Below are 14,784 nucleotides of genomic sequence, written 5' to 3'. Positions count from 1 at the left end.
AACCCGCAACAGCAGCATTCGCCTTGCGAATTTAATTTAATCTCACATTGCAATGATCCTTTTTCCAAATAAGGTAACATTTATAGGTTCCAGGCATTAGGACCTGATATCTTCGGGGGCTATCATTCAGCCTACTGCAAGGTCTTTGCAAGTTCTTCAAGGGGCCTGCGTGGCAATTTCCTGTGGCTTTTGTTCATGTCGTATCGTGGCTGAATCAATGATTGTAGAGTCTTCTAACAGCATGGCTTTGGCTTTTGATATCCCAGAGAAGAAATCTTAGGAGGGTTGGCTTATTTGTGCTTCTTGTTTTTCATAAATGACTGTTTTATTTAATAATGGCTGACTGTGTGCTTACCTGTGTGAGTGCATTTTGCCAAATGCTTTTAAGGATTTTTTTTTATTATCCTTGGAACAGTTTCATTTTCATTAAGTTATATCTAAATCATTTAGACTGGAACGCAGAGAGTCCTTCCAATTCACCATGGAAATCTTAGAACTGGTCACTCCATTGTTTCTCATCGCCCACTTCTTGGGGGGTGTCAGCTGACATTCTGTATTTTATTATACCTTCTGCTCTATTTGCTCATTGTCCCTCTTCATCTACCTGCCTGCATTGGTACTCTGTCTTCCACAGTTGGCAACTTCTCTTTCATTACTTCATACATTTATAATGTTTTTTCCTGCAGTCTCAGCGACGTTCTCCAGCGGGTTTCTGACTTTGATGTTTGTATTTCTTACAAGGCGAATGCTGCTGTTGCATTTTTTTTTAAATTTTTTTTTGCATTTTTCTGAAGCTGGAAACAGGGAGAGACAGTCAGACAGACTCCCGCATGCGCCCAACCGGGATCCACCCGGCACACCCACCATGGGGCGACGCTCTGCCCACCAGGGGGCGATGCTCTGCCCATCCTGGGCGTCGCCATGTTGCGACCAGAGCCACTCTAGCGCCTGGGGCAGAGGCCACAGAGCCATCCCCAGCGCCTGGGCCATCTTTGCTCCAATGGAGCCTTAGCTGCGGGAGGGGAAGAGAGAGACAGAGAGGAAGGCGTGGCAGAGGGGTGGAGAAGCAAATGGACGCTTCTCCTATGTGCCCTGGCCGGGAATCGAACCCGGGTCCTCCACACGCTAGGCCGACGCTCTACCGCTGTGCTGTTGCAGGTTTTAACTGTCCTTGTGTGTTTAGTTTCTTTGTGTCATTTACTTGTCTCCACACTGTATTTCTATCTCAGGAGCTCCCCTCGGCCATTTCATCACCCACCTTCTGCTACTTATCATCCTTGTTTCTCATATGTAAGTGAGACTATCATCTACGTACCGGTTTATATTTTCTCCTACAAGTGTAACATCTTCTCAGAAAATATGTTTCTATTTCTTTTTTGAGAACGGAATGTTTTAAGGGCCACCACGAGTTTATTTATGTTTTGCTTATTTGTTTACTTACCTTTTGAAAGAGAGGGCTTTATACTGGTCCAGTGTGGCCAACTGACATCCTGCATGTCTGTGGCTGAACTGTGTCCTCTCTCCCGAGAGCCGTTGGAATTCATTTCTGGGACTGTGAACTAGCAGGAGAGTAGAGGTACGGCCAGTGCGGCTATCCCATGTGGCTCAGGCTCAGCAGGACGTTCTTCTTGGATAATTTGAAGTAGTTTGTGTTTCTTTTTTCTAGAGGCCATCACAGAAAACGAAATTGCCGGAAAGCACCACTACTCTTAAAGCTACATTTATACCTACCAGGTTATCCACATTTTCTCCTTCAGAAACCCTCTGAGCTCTCTGTGACTCTTCCCCAATTTGTCGAAGCCTGAAATCCGACAAAGGAGTCCCGCACTGTGTACGCGTGCATCTGTTCAGTTCCTTCAGGGGGTCAGCCTTCCAGTGCAAGGACATGGACCTTCTCTGGTTAAGGTTTCACTTATTGTCGCTGCTCAAAAAGAAACCTTCTGGAAGCTGCTAATCCCCCTGGCCGTGATTCCTGGCAAAAGCTGCGAACAGAAGCTTCACTTCTGGTGCCTTCTGCCTCCTCTGGGCCAGCTGCCCGCTTGCTGGTGAGAGGGCAGCAGCACTGATCGCAGCAGAGAGGGGCTGCCCTAGGGCTGGGATGGCACTGCAGCGGGGAATCTGGGCTTCAGGCACAGCCAGATGTTGCGTCTGGTCCAGCATCCTCCCAGGAAGACAAGCTCCACCGGGCAGGGGTTCTGGTTAATCAAAACTGTGCCCCAACCTCATGGTAATCCTACTGCTTTGTGACCAACAGCCAAGAATGGAGTTTCCAGGTTGCCCTCTGCACTAATCCCTGTGATTAAAACTCAACATACTAAGACTATTTAGCTAAATAGGAGCTTCATGACTACATGGGTATCAGGAGCAGAAAGCAGAGCCTCTAGGAACAATAAGCCTTCCATTCTTCATGGACCCCAGATCTCTTTAGGGAAAGCAAAGGACAGCCCTTCTCCCTATCTCCTCTCCGCGTCGGCAGACACACGGCTTTCACCTCCAACGAAATTTGTATTCAAGAAACAAAACTCAGTTCTTCCGAATGTGACCAGGACCCTTTCAACGGTTATATTAAACACCTCTCGGGTTTCGCAGCCAATTTATTCTCCGCCTTGCTGCCAGTGATCTTCTGAAGCGGAGATAGCATGTCACGCTAGACAACGAGCTCTTCCCCAAGTAGCTGTGTATGTTTGCACCATCAATTCTTTCCCATGTTTGGAAGGCCTTTACCTCCACCCTGCTTGGTCAACTACCACTGTCCTTTAAACCATGGCTAGAATAGCACTTCCTCTCTGTAATACCCCACCCCAGCTGCCACCTGGAATCATGAACTGCCCTGGCAAACGCTTTCCTATTGTGTTCTAACCATACGTCCGCAATAGCATTTATCACATTATGTTAGGATCTGCGGCAGACCCTGCGGGTTGGCTCCTCGGCACTCCATTTCCCAAACTCTCATCTGTCTTTACTATCGAAACTCTAAAAGTGAAACAAAATTGCTTTCCCACTTTCTCTCAGCCAGGCATGGCAAGATCCGACTAATGATGAGGGAGGAAGGACTGGAAGGGCTGACTCAGTTTGAAAAGTAACAAACCACAAGCTGTGCAGCCCCTTGATCAGCTCCCTGAAATAACTTGCAACCCAAGGCAAGAAAAACGGGATAAGCGAACAGTCAAGGACGGACCAGCCAAACCTCCCCTTACTTACATCCCCTCCTCTCCGGAAGACAAGAAAGTCCCATAGGCCTACAGACAAAGAAGTCAGAGAAATCAGGCACATTACACGTGACAGCTAAAGCTGTAAAGGTATATAAGACTCGGGGAAACTAACTTCAGGGAGCTCGTGTTCTGTTGCCTTTCGGGTCATGGTGCTCCGCCAGCTAACAAACCTCCCTTCCTCCAGCACCCATCTGAGAGTCTTTGTCCTCTGGGAGTCGCTCCTTGGTTCCTGAAACAATGAGCTCTATCTAGGATGACGTCTCTACAGACGGTGGTTCTTCCTGAATAAAGATGCAAACTCTCGCGAGAAGAAAGCTCAGTGCCCTTCCTCCTTCCTTCTACTTTGAAACTGGAACACAGACAAATGCCTGGTGCTGCAGCAGCTGACTGGGTAACCATGAGGATGAAAACTGATGGACGTAGAGCAGTAAGGGAGGTAACAGCACCCAGGACACGGGGTCCGGATGGAACCTTCCGATGACTGTTCCCGGAGAAAGGGGAGCCTCCATCGGCCAAAGCCGCTTTAGGCAGTTTTTCTATCTCCATTCCTGACTCCTGAAACATCTTATCTGTAAGACTGAGGTCTTCAAGGGAAAAGACAGTTTCTTTTTTTTTTTTTTTTTTTTGTATTTTTCTGAAACTGGAAATGGGGAGAGACAGTCAGACAGACTCCCGCATGCGCCCGACCGGGGTCCACCCGGCACGCCCACCAGGGGCGATGCTCTGCCCACCAGGGGGCGATGCTCTGCCCCTCCGGGGCGTCGCTCTGCCGCGACCAGAGCCACTCTAGCGCCTGGGGCAGAGGCCAAGGAGCCATCCCCAGCGCCCGGGCCATCTTTGCTCCAATGGAGCCTTGGCTGCGGGAGGGGAAGAGAGAGAGACAGAGAGGAAGGAGGGAGGGGGTGGAGAAGCAAATGGGCGCTTCTCCTATGTGCCCTGGCCGGGAATTGAACCCGGGTCCCCCGCACGCCAGGCCGACGCTCTACTGCTGAGCCAACCGACCAGGGCCAAGACAGTTTCTTATTTATACTGTATTTACATGCTCAGTGCACGGCAGGATGCCTGACCCCAAGTAAATGCTCCAGGATTTTTAATTGAACTGAATGTTATTACTGTCTTCCAACTAGTCCAATGGCTCCTCATGATAGTGAAAAATCCATTCAGAGACCCCGTTTTACACAAGAAACCTTATTCCCCACCTTACCCCACCCCTTGCAGGTTCCAGCCACATCAAATGAGGACCCTGTCATGGATGGACCGCTCTTTCCCCTGTGGTCAGGCCCTTACTCTCCTTCTCCTCAAGTACAGCCCTCACTTCTGCACCTCCAGGCAGAGCCTCTGTCTCTCTTCTCCGTTACTGAGTTTGCACTTGCTTACAGCCTCGACGTTGTCTTGGATCACCTGTGTGACAACTTCCCCCCAAGCTTGTGAGCCCCTGGGAGCCGAGGACGGGTCTTAGTCTGACTTGTGTGTTTCCCACTGCACAGCACACACAGTTTGGCACAGAGATGGTGGTGTTCGAGGTGTTCGTGTTTTGTTCCATGGAACTAAGCCCAGGTCAGAAGGGCAGACTGGGAAAAGACCGGAGCTAGAGACAGGACTCTGACCAGGCGGTGGCGCAGTGGATAGAGCATCAGACTGGGATACAGAGACAGGACTGAAACCCACCTCACAGGGTAATGGGGGGACAGTCATCCTCTCTGGACCTCAGTGAGCTCATCCATAAAACGGGGACAACAATAACTAATTTAGAACCTAGTGTGCTGTGAGTATTTGATAAATGTTAGGTAGAGGGTAGGACCAACAGTGAAGGACTTTGTTTCAACCCCTTCTTCAGTTTCCATCTGAACTGGTCCACTGATTATGAAAAGGAAAACTCCAGCCCAGCATCAGAGATTGAGAAGAGGTCCCACCTGCATGGCATCAACTTCCATGTTCTGTATACTGACAATACAAGAAAGAGCATGTAGAAGGTGTATCTCATTAATTGGCTCTCCTGCTATTAGTAGCCAGGCCTGGATGGAGTTCATCAACCAGCCGGCCCCATTCTTGGCCGTCAGAGACAAAACACTGCAGGTGTCCCTGTGTTCAAGGGCAGGGTATGACTGCCAGCCCATTCTTGTCATGCACATCCAGGAAAGGTCTACATTCCTGCTTGAACCCCACCCAGGGTTCAGCCTGGCCTCTGATCCCTACAGCCTTATGTTAGGATAATAGGGTTCCCACTGCCCCTCCTGGGCACTGTTGGAAGGGGACTTTCCTTGTCCAGCCTCCTGGCCTGAGCTTGACCACAGATCCCTCTGGTCGCCTCCAACACTTGCTCGGGGCTCGGTCAGAATTGGGAGAGGCACATCCATAAGCCTTTTCTTTTCTGGGCTCTTGGGAACAGTCTCATGGGCTGGCCTGTGTGTGGGTTGTCTCACATCCCTGCCCAGCTGACACAACCAAGGGGAAGACTGCTAGGCACCCCTCCCACCAATAGCCTGGCACCCATCACCTGTGACTAGTGGTACACCTCAACCTGCTGAGCTCAGGGGGTGTCTCAACAACCACCTTCTGGCCCCGGGAGAGTCCTCTCATCATTCGGGAATTTCATGCCAGGTGCTGTCCTAAGTGTCTAGGTATGTTAACTCACTTAGTCCTCATAGAAATTTAGGTGGTCAGTACCACTTTAAATCACCATTTTGCAGAAGAGAACTGAGACATAGAGTGCCACTTAAAGAGCTTCTTAAGATACAGAGCTAGTAAGACGGGCAGGTGGACTGGTGCCAGAGCCCAGGTCTCAGCTAAAAATTGATACTGAATAAATGACAAAACTCCTAGGATGCAGAGAATGAACTCTTCAAAGGAACCTAGCTGAATAGTGCAACCAAATTATTCAATTGTGAAATGCAGTCAAAGCAGGAGACATTGTAACAAAACATAAATACGGTTCTCGGAGAGATGCAAGATGATGATGCATTGATAAAAACAAAAGTGGGCTGTCAAGAGCAATCTGAAAACAAAAAAAGTGCAGTTTCCTTGAAATAGAAACAAAAACAAGGTCTCCAAAAAATGAAGAGGGAGAGTAACAGGATAAACGCTGTTGAAAACAAAATTAATGAAAACACAAGACCACTGACAGAATGAAAATAGGATGTAGAACTTTCAAACCACCAGTGGGAAAACAGAGCCAGTGAAATCCAGTCAGCTAACAGTAGGAAGAGCTGAAAATAAAGAACAGTAAGGAAGCAAACGATGGTTGTTTGCCAGAAGAAGTAATCCATTTGATGTAAAAGAAATACAGAAAACCCCGTATCCTTTTCACTTTCTTCAGACATTCCTAGAACATACATAAGATGAAAATTCAAAGAGTGGAAAGGGTACAATGCAGTAAAAATAAAAATAATAAAAAAAAAGATTGTACAAAATATATAACGACTTCAGTAACTTTAAAAAATTCTTAAGTACTGTACTCAGGTGAAAAAGCTACTGAAATTGAAATGACAGACTAGAAATAAACCCAGTTGAACACTGTATATGATAAAAAAGAAACAACCTCCCCCAAAGGAAAAGTATACAAAAAAACTTGAAGCTGCAAAGACAATTTAATATCCTTTTGTGCATCAAACTGGTGAACACCAACAGGATCAGCAGCATTAGTGACGCCGTGTGGGCAAGCAGGCTTGTGGTGGGGTGTGGGGTACAGACTGCTGCACGATCTAGGGGGAAATTTGAGGTCGTGTATCTTGTATTTGTCTTCCAAGAGTGTATCCTAAGATAATCATTGGACAATTATTTGAAGATTCGTGTATGAGGATGTCTACTGGAGTGAAAAACTGAAACATATTCACTTTATCAACAGGGGAGTGGTGAAATCAATTACGGTAGCTCGTACCATAGAATTCCCTGTAGCCATCACACTGGCAGAGGCGGATCTATAGATATTAACATAATAAGATGGTGATGTACGATTAAATAGTGAAAGAAAACGCGAACTAGTGAGCCACGCAGAGAGATGCTCCTGTTTTGAGAGGGCTCGCTGTGGCCCTCGCTCCCTGTCATGCGGGCACACCAAGTAGAACGAACGGGGGTCAACAGTTTGTGGAGAACAGAGGGAGAGTGTGGGGACTTTGGGTTTCCACTTTATGAACTTCTTTCTTGTTTGCATTTTGAATTCTTCACAGTGTCTATTTTTATGTAAAAATCTATAAGGATAGTCACATTTAAAAAGTAATAACTAAATCTTATTCGTAATAAGGACTCAAATACTAAAGAGGATTTTTGTGTTCACCTTAATTCAGTCTTATTATAAATCTCCTTGAATTTGTTGCTGATTATTCAAGTGAGGAGTGTGTGGGGAGGAGGAGGGGGAGGAAGAGAGAGAGAGAGAGGAGAGGGGGACAGATTGGGAGAGACAGAAAGAGGGAGAGTGGAAGAGAGAAGGAGGGAAAGCGGGAGAAGGGGGGAGGGGTAAGAAAAGGGAGAGGGAAAGGAGAGGGAGGAAGAAAGAGGGAGTGGGGGAAGAGGGAGGGAGAGGAAGAGAGAGAAGCTGTAGAGCGCAGAGGGGCCCATGCATGCTGCGGACCCTGCAGGCCGGGGTGCGAGGCTGTATGAGGGAGGATGCTCTCTTGGCCCTGGCTCCAAGGAGCCTTGCAGGAGGAAGCCTGAGCTATCTTCACCTTCTCCCTGCTGTTCCCATTTCCGGGGTCCTCCTGCACACACTCGGCATGCCCTGTGACATTATAGTTCCTGCTGGGTCACACAGGAGAGGTCATTCCTGGACTTGTCCGGACCTCTCTTCCTGACAGCTAGGAAGGGACCCTTTGGTCATCAGCTCACCCCACGTCCCTTGCTCTGGTAAGGGATAACGGTCCTTATCCTGCCCAGAAATCCTGTCCCTGGTTTGTTGTGCTGTCCCTGTCAGCTGCCCCTGTCTACTCTGCTCACCTCCAACCCTTTTCCTAAACCTTAATTACAGGAAATTAACGCCACCTGTCCTGGGTATGCTAATGTTGCTATGTAGTGAAGTGCATCCTTTAGAAAATGCATGCCAAGTCCTTAGGAACAAAGTGTCATGATGTCCACAGTGCACTTTTAAGTAATTCAGAAAAAAGGAGAAAAAAAAGGGATGTGCAGAAAAGGAAAAAGAGAGACGGCAAATATGGCAAAATATTTGCAATGGTTGAGTCTAGGTAGTAGGTATGTGGACTCCTGGTGGACTGTTCCTTTAACTTTCTATTTTACATATTGTGTGTTGCACAACAAGACCGGGGGAAACAGAAGAACCCTCAATTTCCATGCTTACGAAGGAGAGCAAGGCCAGCTGATGTGACTGCTCCCCTGTCTCCTGAACCTGCCCCTTCTTCTCCATCCCCACGGCCACTGTCCAGGCTCAGGCCGCCTCACCCCAACCACGTTCTGGAGGCAGTTTCCTCACTGGGATCCCCGACCCTGTCGACCCCATTCTCCCACAGGCTGCCGTGACAGGTGCAAGCCTAGCACCTCAGTCCCCCGGCCACCATGCTCTGACCGCGGAGGCTCCAGCGGCTCAACCTCCCGCTGCTGCCCAGCCCCCACCAAGCACAGGTGATACTCCTGCCATTTGGGCCCATTTCTTTTTTTTTTGTATTTTTCTGAAGCTGGAAACGGGGAGAGACAGACAGACTCCCGCATGCGCCCGACCGGGATCTACCCGGCACGCCCACCAGGGGGTGACGCTCTGCCCACCAGGGGGCAATGCTCTGCCCCTCCGGGGCATTGCTCTGCCGAGACCAGAGCCACTCTAGTGCCTGGCCATCTTTGCTCCAATGGAGCCTTGGCTGTGGGAGGGGAAGAGAGAGACAGAGAGGAAAGAGGCAGGGGGGGGGTGAAGAAGCAAATGGGCGCTTCTCCTATGTGCCCTGGCCGGGAATCGAACCCGGGTCCCCCACACGCCAGGCCAACGCTCTACCGCTGAGCCAACCGGCCAGGGCCTGGGCCCATTTCTGCTCGAGCCTGACCACCCAGGGTCAATTCCTCTGCCTAGAGAGTCGTGCCCCTCCCACCCTTCTTCCCCCTTGGCCACGTGGCAACCGCTCTTCAACCTTCAGGACTCAGCTTCAGTGTCACCTGTTGCAGGACAGCATCCCTGGTCCTGCCTTTCATCCCCCCTCCTCCTGATGCCACCACCTCCCCCTTGTGCATACACACATCTCCTTTCAGGGAACAATGACAGGGTCTCATTCATCTGCACACTGCCAGCACCTCGCACAGGCACAGCCATGCACAGCCAGCCAGCCAGGCAGGCATTACAGGAATGAATGAAGTGAGTGAGTGAGTGAGCGGTGCTCCAAGGTGCAACAGAGGGAAACCTCCTTCTTTTTTTTTTTTTTTTTTCATTTTTCCAAAGTTAGAAACGGGGAGGCAGTCAGACAGACTCCCGCATGCGCCCGACCGGGATCCACCTGGCATGCCCACCAGGGGGTGATGCTCTGCCCCTCTGGGGTGTCGCTCTGTTGCATCCAGAGCCACTCTAGCGCCTGGGGCAGAGGCCAAGGAGCCATCCTCAGCGCCCGGGCCATCTTTGCTCCAATGGAGCCTCGGCTGCAGGAGGGGAAGAGAGAGAGAGGAAGGAGAGGGGGAGGGGAGGAGAAGCAGATGGGTGCTTCTCCTGTGTGCCCTGGCTGGGAATCGAACCCGGGACTTCCACATGCCAGGCCAACGCTCTACCACTGAGCAAACCGGCCAGGGCCTTTAACACATTTTTGTAAGTTTAATTCAACTGCGTCTAAGGACATACGTGTGTCAGTGGATATACAGACATCTATATCCTTCAGTTTCCCCTCGTTGAGACCTCTCCTGGGCCCACCTTCTCCCAGCTGCATGTCTGCTCCTTGGCTTGACTCCCCACTATTGCAAAGCCTCAGCCCTTCATTCTTGTCTCTGCAACAGACTCCTGATGGGTTTTTCCCCCCCATGAAGTCTCTCCATTATAAATGACCGTCGTGGGACACCCCTGCTCTGGAACCTGTCATGGCTCCCTCTTGTTAACTGGTCTTTAAAATCATGACCGGGTCACAGTCTAACCCTCTGTATTTTGCACTCCTTGTCCACACGCATCCCCCACTGCAGCCAGACTTGCCCGACCCCCCTTCCACGCTGCATTCGTCCTGCTGCCCCAACCTGCTCTCCTCCTCACAGTTCATCTGGATGACAGCTCAAGGCCCAGCTGTGACAGCAGGGTGCTACAGTGGGAAGATTCACAGAGACCCGGGTTCACATCCCAGCTCTCCGATTCCCTGTGCCAACCGTGACACGGTACACGTTCTTTCGGAACTTCAGTTTTCTCATCTATAGAATGGGAATAATGATACAGTAAACTGCCTTATCCACCTTATTTATGAGGTATACGCCCCTACACACCCAGTGGATGCCTGAAACCACACCTGCTACCAGACCCTACATATATACCACATTTTTTCTTATGCATACACACCTGTGATTAAGTTTAATTTATAGATTAGGCACAGTGAGAGATTAACAATAATAAAATGGAATAATTACAGTAATATACTGTAATAAAAGTTTTATGAATGTGGTCTCTCTTTCTCTTTCAAAATAGTTCACGGCCCTTGACACACCGTCCTCCCGGGACGAGGCGGATGATCCGACGCCGACGTGAGGAGCGGAGGCGGGGTGCGTGACCCAGGCGCTGAGACTGGCACTGGAGGCCGCTGCTGACCGACTGTGTCAGACGGAGGGTCATCCAGCCGTGACGGCGTCACGTCTCCCGCCCACAAACGTAATGCCTTTCCATCTTAACTAAGTACTGACCATGCTGCGGCCGTCACGTCTGCAGCCCGAGCTGCTGCGTGCGACAGCCAAACCCGCCATTCGTCCTTCCTTACAATTTCACGGACAGGAGGTTCATCCTGACCACAGGTCTCAGCTACCTCAGCATGTGATCTTTTTTTTTTTTTTTTTCTTTCTCTCCTTATTACGTCGAGAATCATCGTCTTTTACTTACCCAAACTGCCAGCATTGCTCTGGGGCCGTTATTAAGAAAACTAAGGGTGACCGGAACACAAGCCCTGCGATACCCCCCACCACAGTCGGTCAGATCACCGAGACGGCTGCTGTGGGACCAGCGGGCGGGTAGTGTATACGGTGTGGCTACACTGGACAAAGGAAGGTAGTGTATACGGTGTGGCTACACTGGACCGTATACGGGTAGTGTATACGGTGTGGGATTTCATCACGCTACTCGGGAATGGCGTACAATTTAAGACTCGTGAATTGTTTATTTCTGGAATTTTCCATTTAATCTTTTTGGACTGCGATTGACCATAGGTATCTGAAACTGTGGGAAGAGAAACCTCCAATAAGGAGCAACGATGTTATTTATTACTAAATAATGTCTATTTATTATTAGGGCTTATAGTAGTATCAATAGGGCTTTGTGAAGAGCTAATAAGACGAGACTTGTGCCCAGCCCTGCTCGATAAATGGTGACCTGCCTTCTTCTCTGACTCCTTGGAGATCCAGTAAGGGATTCCTGTTACTCAGCTGCTTGTATGGGAAGAAAGTTATATATATTTTGAGGAAGTACGTGTGAAGTACCAGACATTGCTGGACTTTTGTAAGGATTCTCCCCCAAAACCCTAAACCGTAAGGATTTTTGTCCCCATTTCCCAGATGAGGAAACAGACTGAGAGATGGAAGGAATCTGGGCTCAGGCAGCTCTAAGTCGGCCCTTCCTGATGGCAGAGGAAAACCCACAGAGCCCCTGCTTCACAGAACCATTGTTAAATATTTACAATGTTCCGAGTTCTATGCTGAGCACAGTGCATGCACTGTCCCATTGAAGTGCTTTGTCCTGAGAAGTGGTATTATAACCCATAATCCAGAAGGAGACAGGAAGAGTCAGAGAGGATAAGGGACTTAGCCCAGGTCCTGCAAATAGGAAGTGACAGGGCTGAGATTCAAACTGGGGTTCATGTGACATCAAGGCTATGCCCGCCCTCAGTTACTCGGCTATAACCGTGCCATCCAGGCCAGAGAGCTGTCAAAATGCGGAGATTTTAGCTCTGTGGGGCTGAGACCGGCCTTTCCCCGTTCTCCATGGGCCCCAGCCCAAGCCTGGGGTCATAACGACCCCTGCCGATCACAAGGGACTCCAGGTGAGTGGGCAGGACCAGCTACTAGCTGAGTGGCCTGATGATGACTCCCCTGAACGATGGTCACTTTGGTGGCCTGGACACTTACCCAATGGTGCAGCCAGCATCAGCCTCGATGATCCAGATGCAGTTGAGATTGTGTTCGTAGGGAGCAGGATACCCGGGCGACAGCACCTGCCCCGACGCCTCTCCTTTCAATGTCCCTCCACACTCAGCTGAAAGAGATCCCGAAAGAGTGAGCTTCATGGGCCGGCCTGTGCTGCCAACAATAACTTGGCGCTTCCTCCTGTCTGTGTCCCTGAGTCCCTCTCATTCATTCCAGGTGACTGAGCACGGCATATAGAATGTCCCCGGATGGGACTTGTATTCAGAATCGACAAAGACCTCCTACAACTCAACAATGAAAAGACAAACAACCCAATTAAATAATGGGCAAAGGATATGAATAGACATTTCTGCAAAGAAGCACATGAAGAGGTATTTATCAGCATCAATCATTAGAGACATGGAAATTAAAATCACAATAAGATACCACTTCATACCTACAAAGATGGCTAAAGTAAAAAAAAAAAAAAAAAAAAAAAGACAGACACTGACAAGTGCAAGTAAGAATGAGGAGAAACCGGAACCCTCATACGTTGCTGATGAGAATGCAGAATGGCACAGCCACTTTGGAAACCGGTTTCATAGTTCCTCAAAACTGTTAAACGTGGCTGCTATGTGACCCCAGCCATTCTGCTCATCAGGATATGCCCAAGAGAAATGAAAACATACGCTCACTCAAAAACTTGTACCCAAATGATCACAGCGGCATTACTCATAATAACCAAGCATTAGAAACAACCCATATGTCCATCAACCAATCGGTGGATAAACAAACGTGGTATATGCATACGGTGTGTGAACAGATTGTATCGCAGCATGTGCAACATGCTATTATCATGTCTATCTCCTTCACAAAACCAGAAGCTCCTCGGAAGCAGAGACCTCGTCTTACCCATACTTGCACATCAAGTGCCTAATACAGTGTTTGGCATGCAACAGATGTATTTTTATTGCTTTTTTGTATTTTTCTGAAGTGAGAAGGGGCAGGGGGGAGCAGTGGAGGCAGACAGACAGACTCCTGCATGTGCCCAACTGGGATCCACCCGGCATGCCCACCAGGGGGCAATGCTTGTCCCCTCTGGGGCATTGCTCCCCTGCAATCAGAGCCATTCTAGCACCTGAGGCAGAGGCCATGGAGCCATCCTCAGCACCCGGGCCAACTTCACTCCAAAGGAGCCTTGGCTGCGGGAAGGGAAGAGAGAAACAGAGAGAAAGAATAGGGGGAGGGGTAGAGAAGCAGATGGGCGCTTCTCCTGTGTGCCCTGGCCAGAAATCGAACCCGGGACTTCCACACGCTGGGCTGATGCTCTACCGCTGAGTCAACTGGCCAGGGCCACGTGATAGATATTTTAATAAATGTTTATCAAATGAATAGATGGGTGGATAATCAAATGCATGAGAAAAGCTTATGGCTTCTCAGGTAAATTATTATAAAGGTCTGAATCGAGGGAGAGGAAAATGGGAAGAAGAAGATTTATTGCAAAGTTTTTTAGGAAGGGAAATAACTGATGATCAAGATCCTGGAAAAAATAGGAGAAGATGGGATCAAAGTCTCAGATGGAAGACTGACTATCACCTGTTGCTGCAAAGGATGCATTAAGCATCTCCAGGGCACCATGGCTTGACATGGGACCACCACAGTAGGGCTGGGGGAGGGGGCTTTCTGCCCGTAAGCCTGCTCATAAGACCAGACCCTTTGCTCAAGCCTCACTTTGAATCCTTCCTCTGTGGTGCTGTTGGGGTGGGAGATGCCAACCTGATTGAAAGGTGTAGGATTCAATGGCTCATAGCAGGAAGCAGGGTGGGAGACAGGATGAACTGTGGGCTGTGGAGAGGAGGGCTGTTTGGCCCCACAGATAGAGCAGGTGGCTAGACAGGGGACAAGAAGTTATCCTTGAACTTTGCTAGAGCCCTTTCCCAGATTCCAGATGAAGAAGCCCCTCTGGCTCTCTGGAAAGTGAGAGCTTGGAGGAGCCCGAGAGCATTTCCTAAGGACACGCAGCTGCTTTCCTCATGGGCCACCTTACCCGAGGCCGGGCAGCTGGGCCGCAGGGGCCAAGTGGCCAGCCTGCAGCGGATTCACAGGCAAGACCATGAGACTCTACTCTCTCTGGTCCTCTTCTTCCCATCTTTGAGCCCTGGCTGCCTCTTTGGGCTGTAGCTCACCCTCATCAATGAAGGAATCATCTGGATGCTTTAAGTCATAGCAGTCATTGCTGGCAGACCGTGATAAAGTCTATAACAACAAGACATGTCAAAATATACACACACAATCCCAAACACACAGCCTCACTCCCCTGCATGGGGCCTGCGGGAGTCTCCGTGGGGAA

General features: G+C 49.4%; 1 protein-coding gene across 2 annotated transcripts in view; it reads right to left on the bottom strand.

Annotated features, from left to right (window-relative positions):
- Nucleotides 1-14,784, bottom strand: part of CSMD2 (CUB and Sushi multiple domains 2) — a 606,087-nt gene that overhangs the window by 149,379 nt on the left and 441,924 nt on the right. For both annotated transcript variants that reach the window (XM_066269721.1, XM_066269723.1), the window contains exon 25: nt 12,438-12,564. In XM_066269721.1, the coding sequence (XP_066125818.1) occupies nt 12,438-12,564 (127 nt within the window). The remainder of the gene's footprint in view (nt 1-12,437; nt 12,565-14,784) is intronic.

Source organism: Saccopteryx bilineata, chromosome 3 (genome assembly GCF_036850765.1).
Source record: "Saccopteryx bilineata isolate mSacBil1 chromosome 3, mSacBil1_pri_phased_curated, whole genome shotgun sequence".
In the NCBI taxonomy this organism is placed as follows: domain Eukaryota; kingdom Metazoa; phylum Chordata; class Mammalia; order Chiroptera; family Emballonuridae; genus Saccopteryx; species Saccopteryx bilineata.
This window is presented reverse-complemented; position numbering and strand designations above follow the sequence as displayed.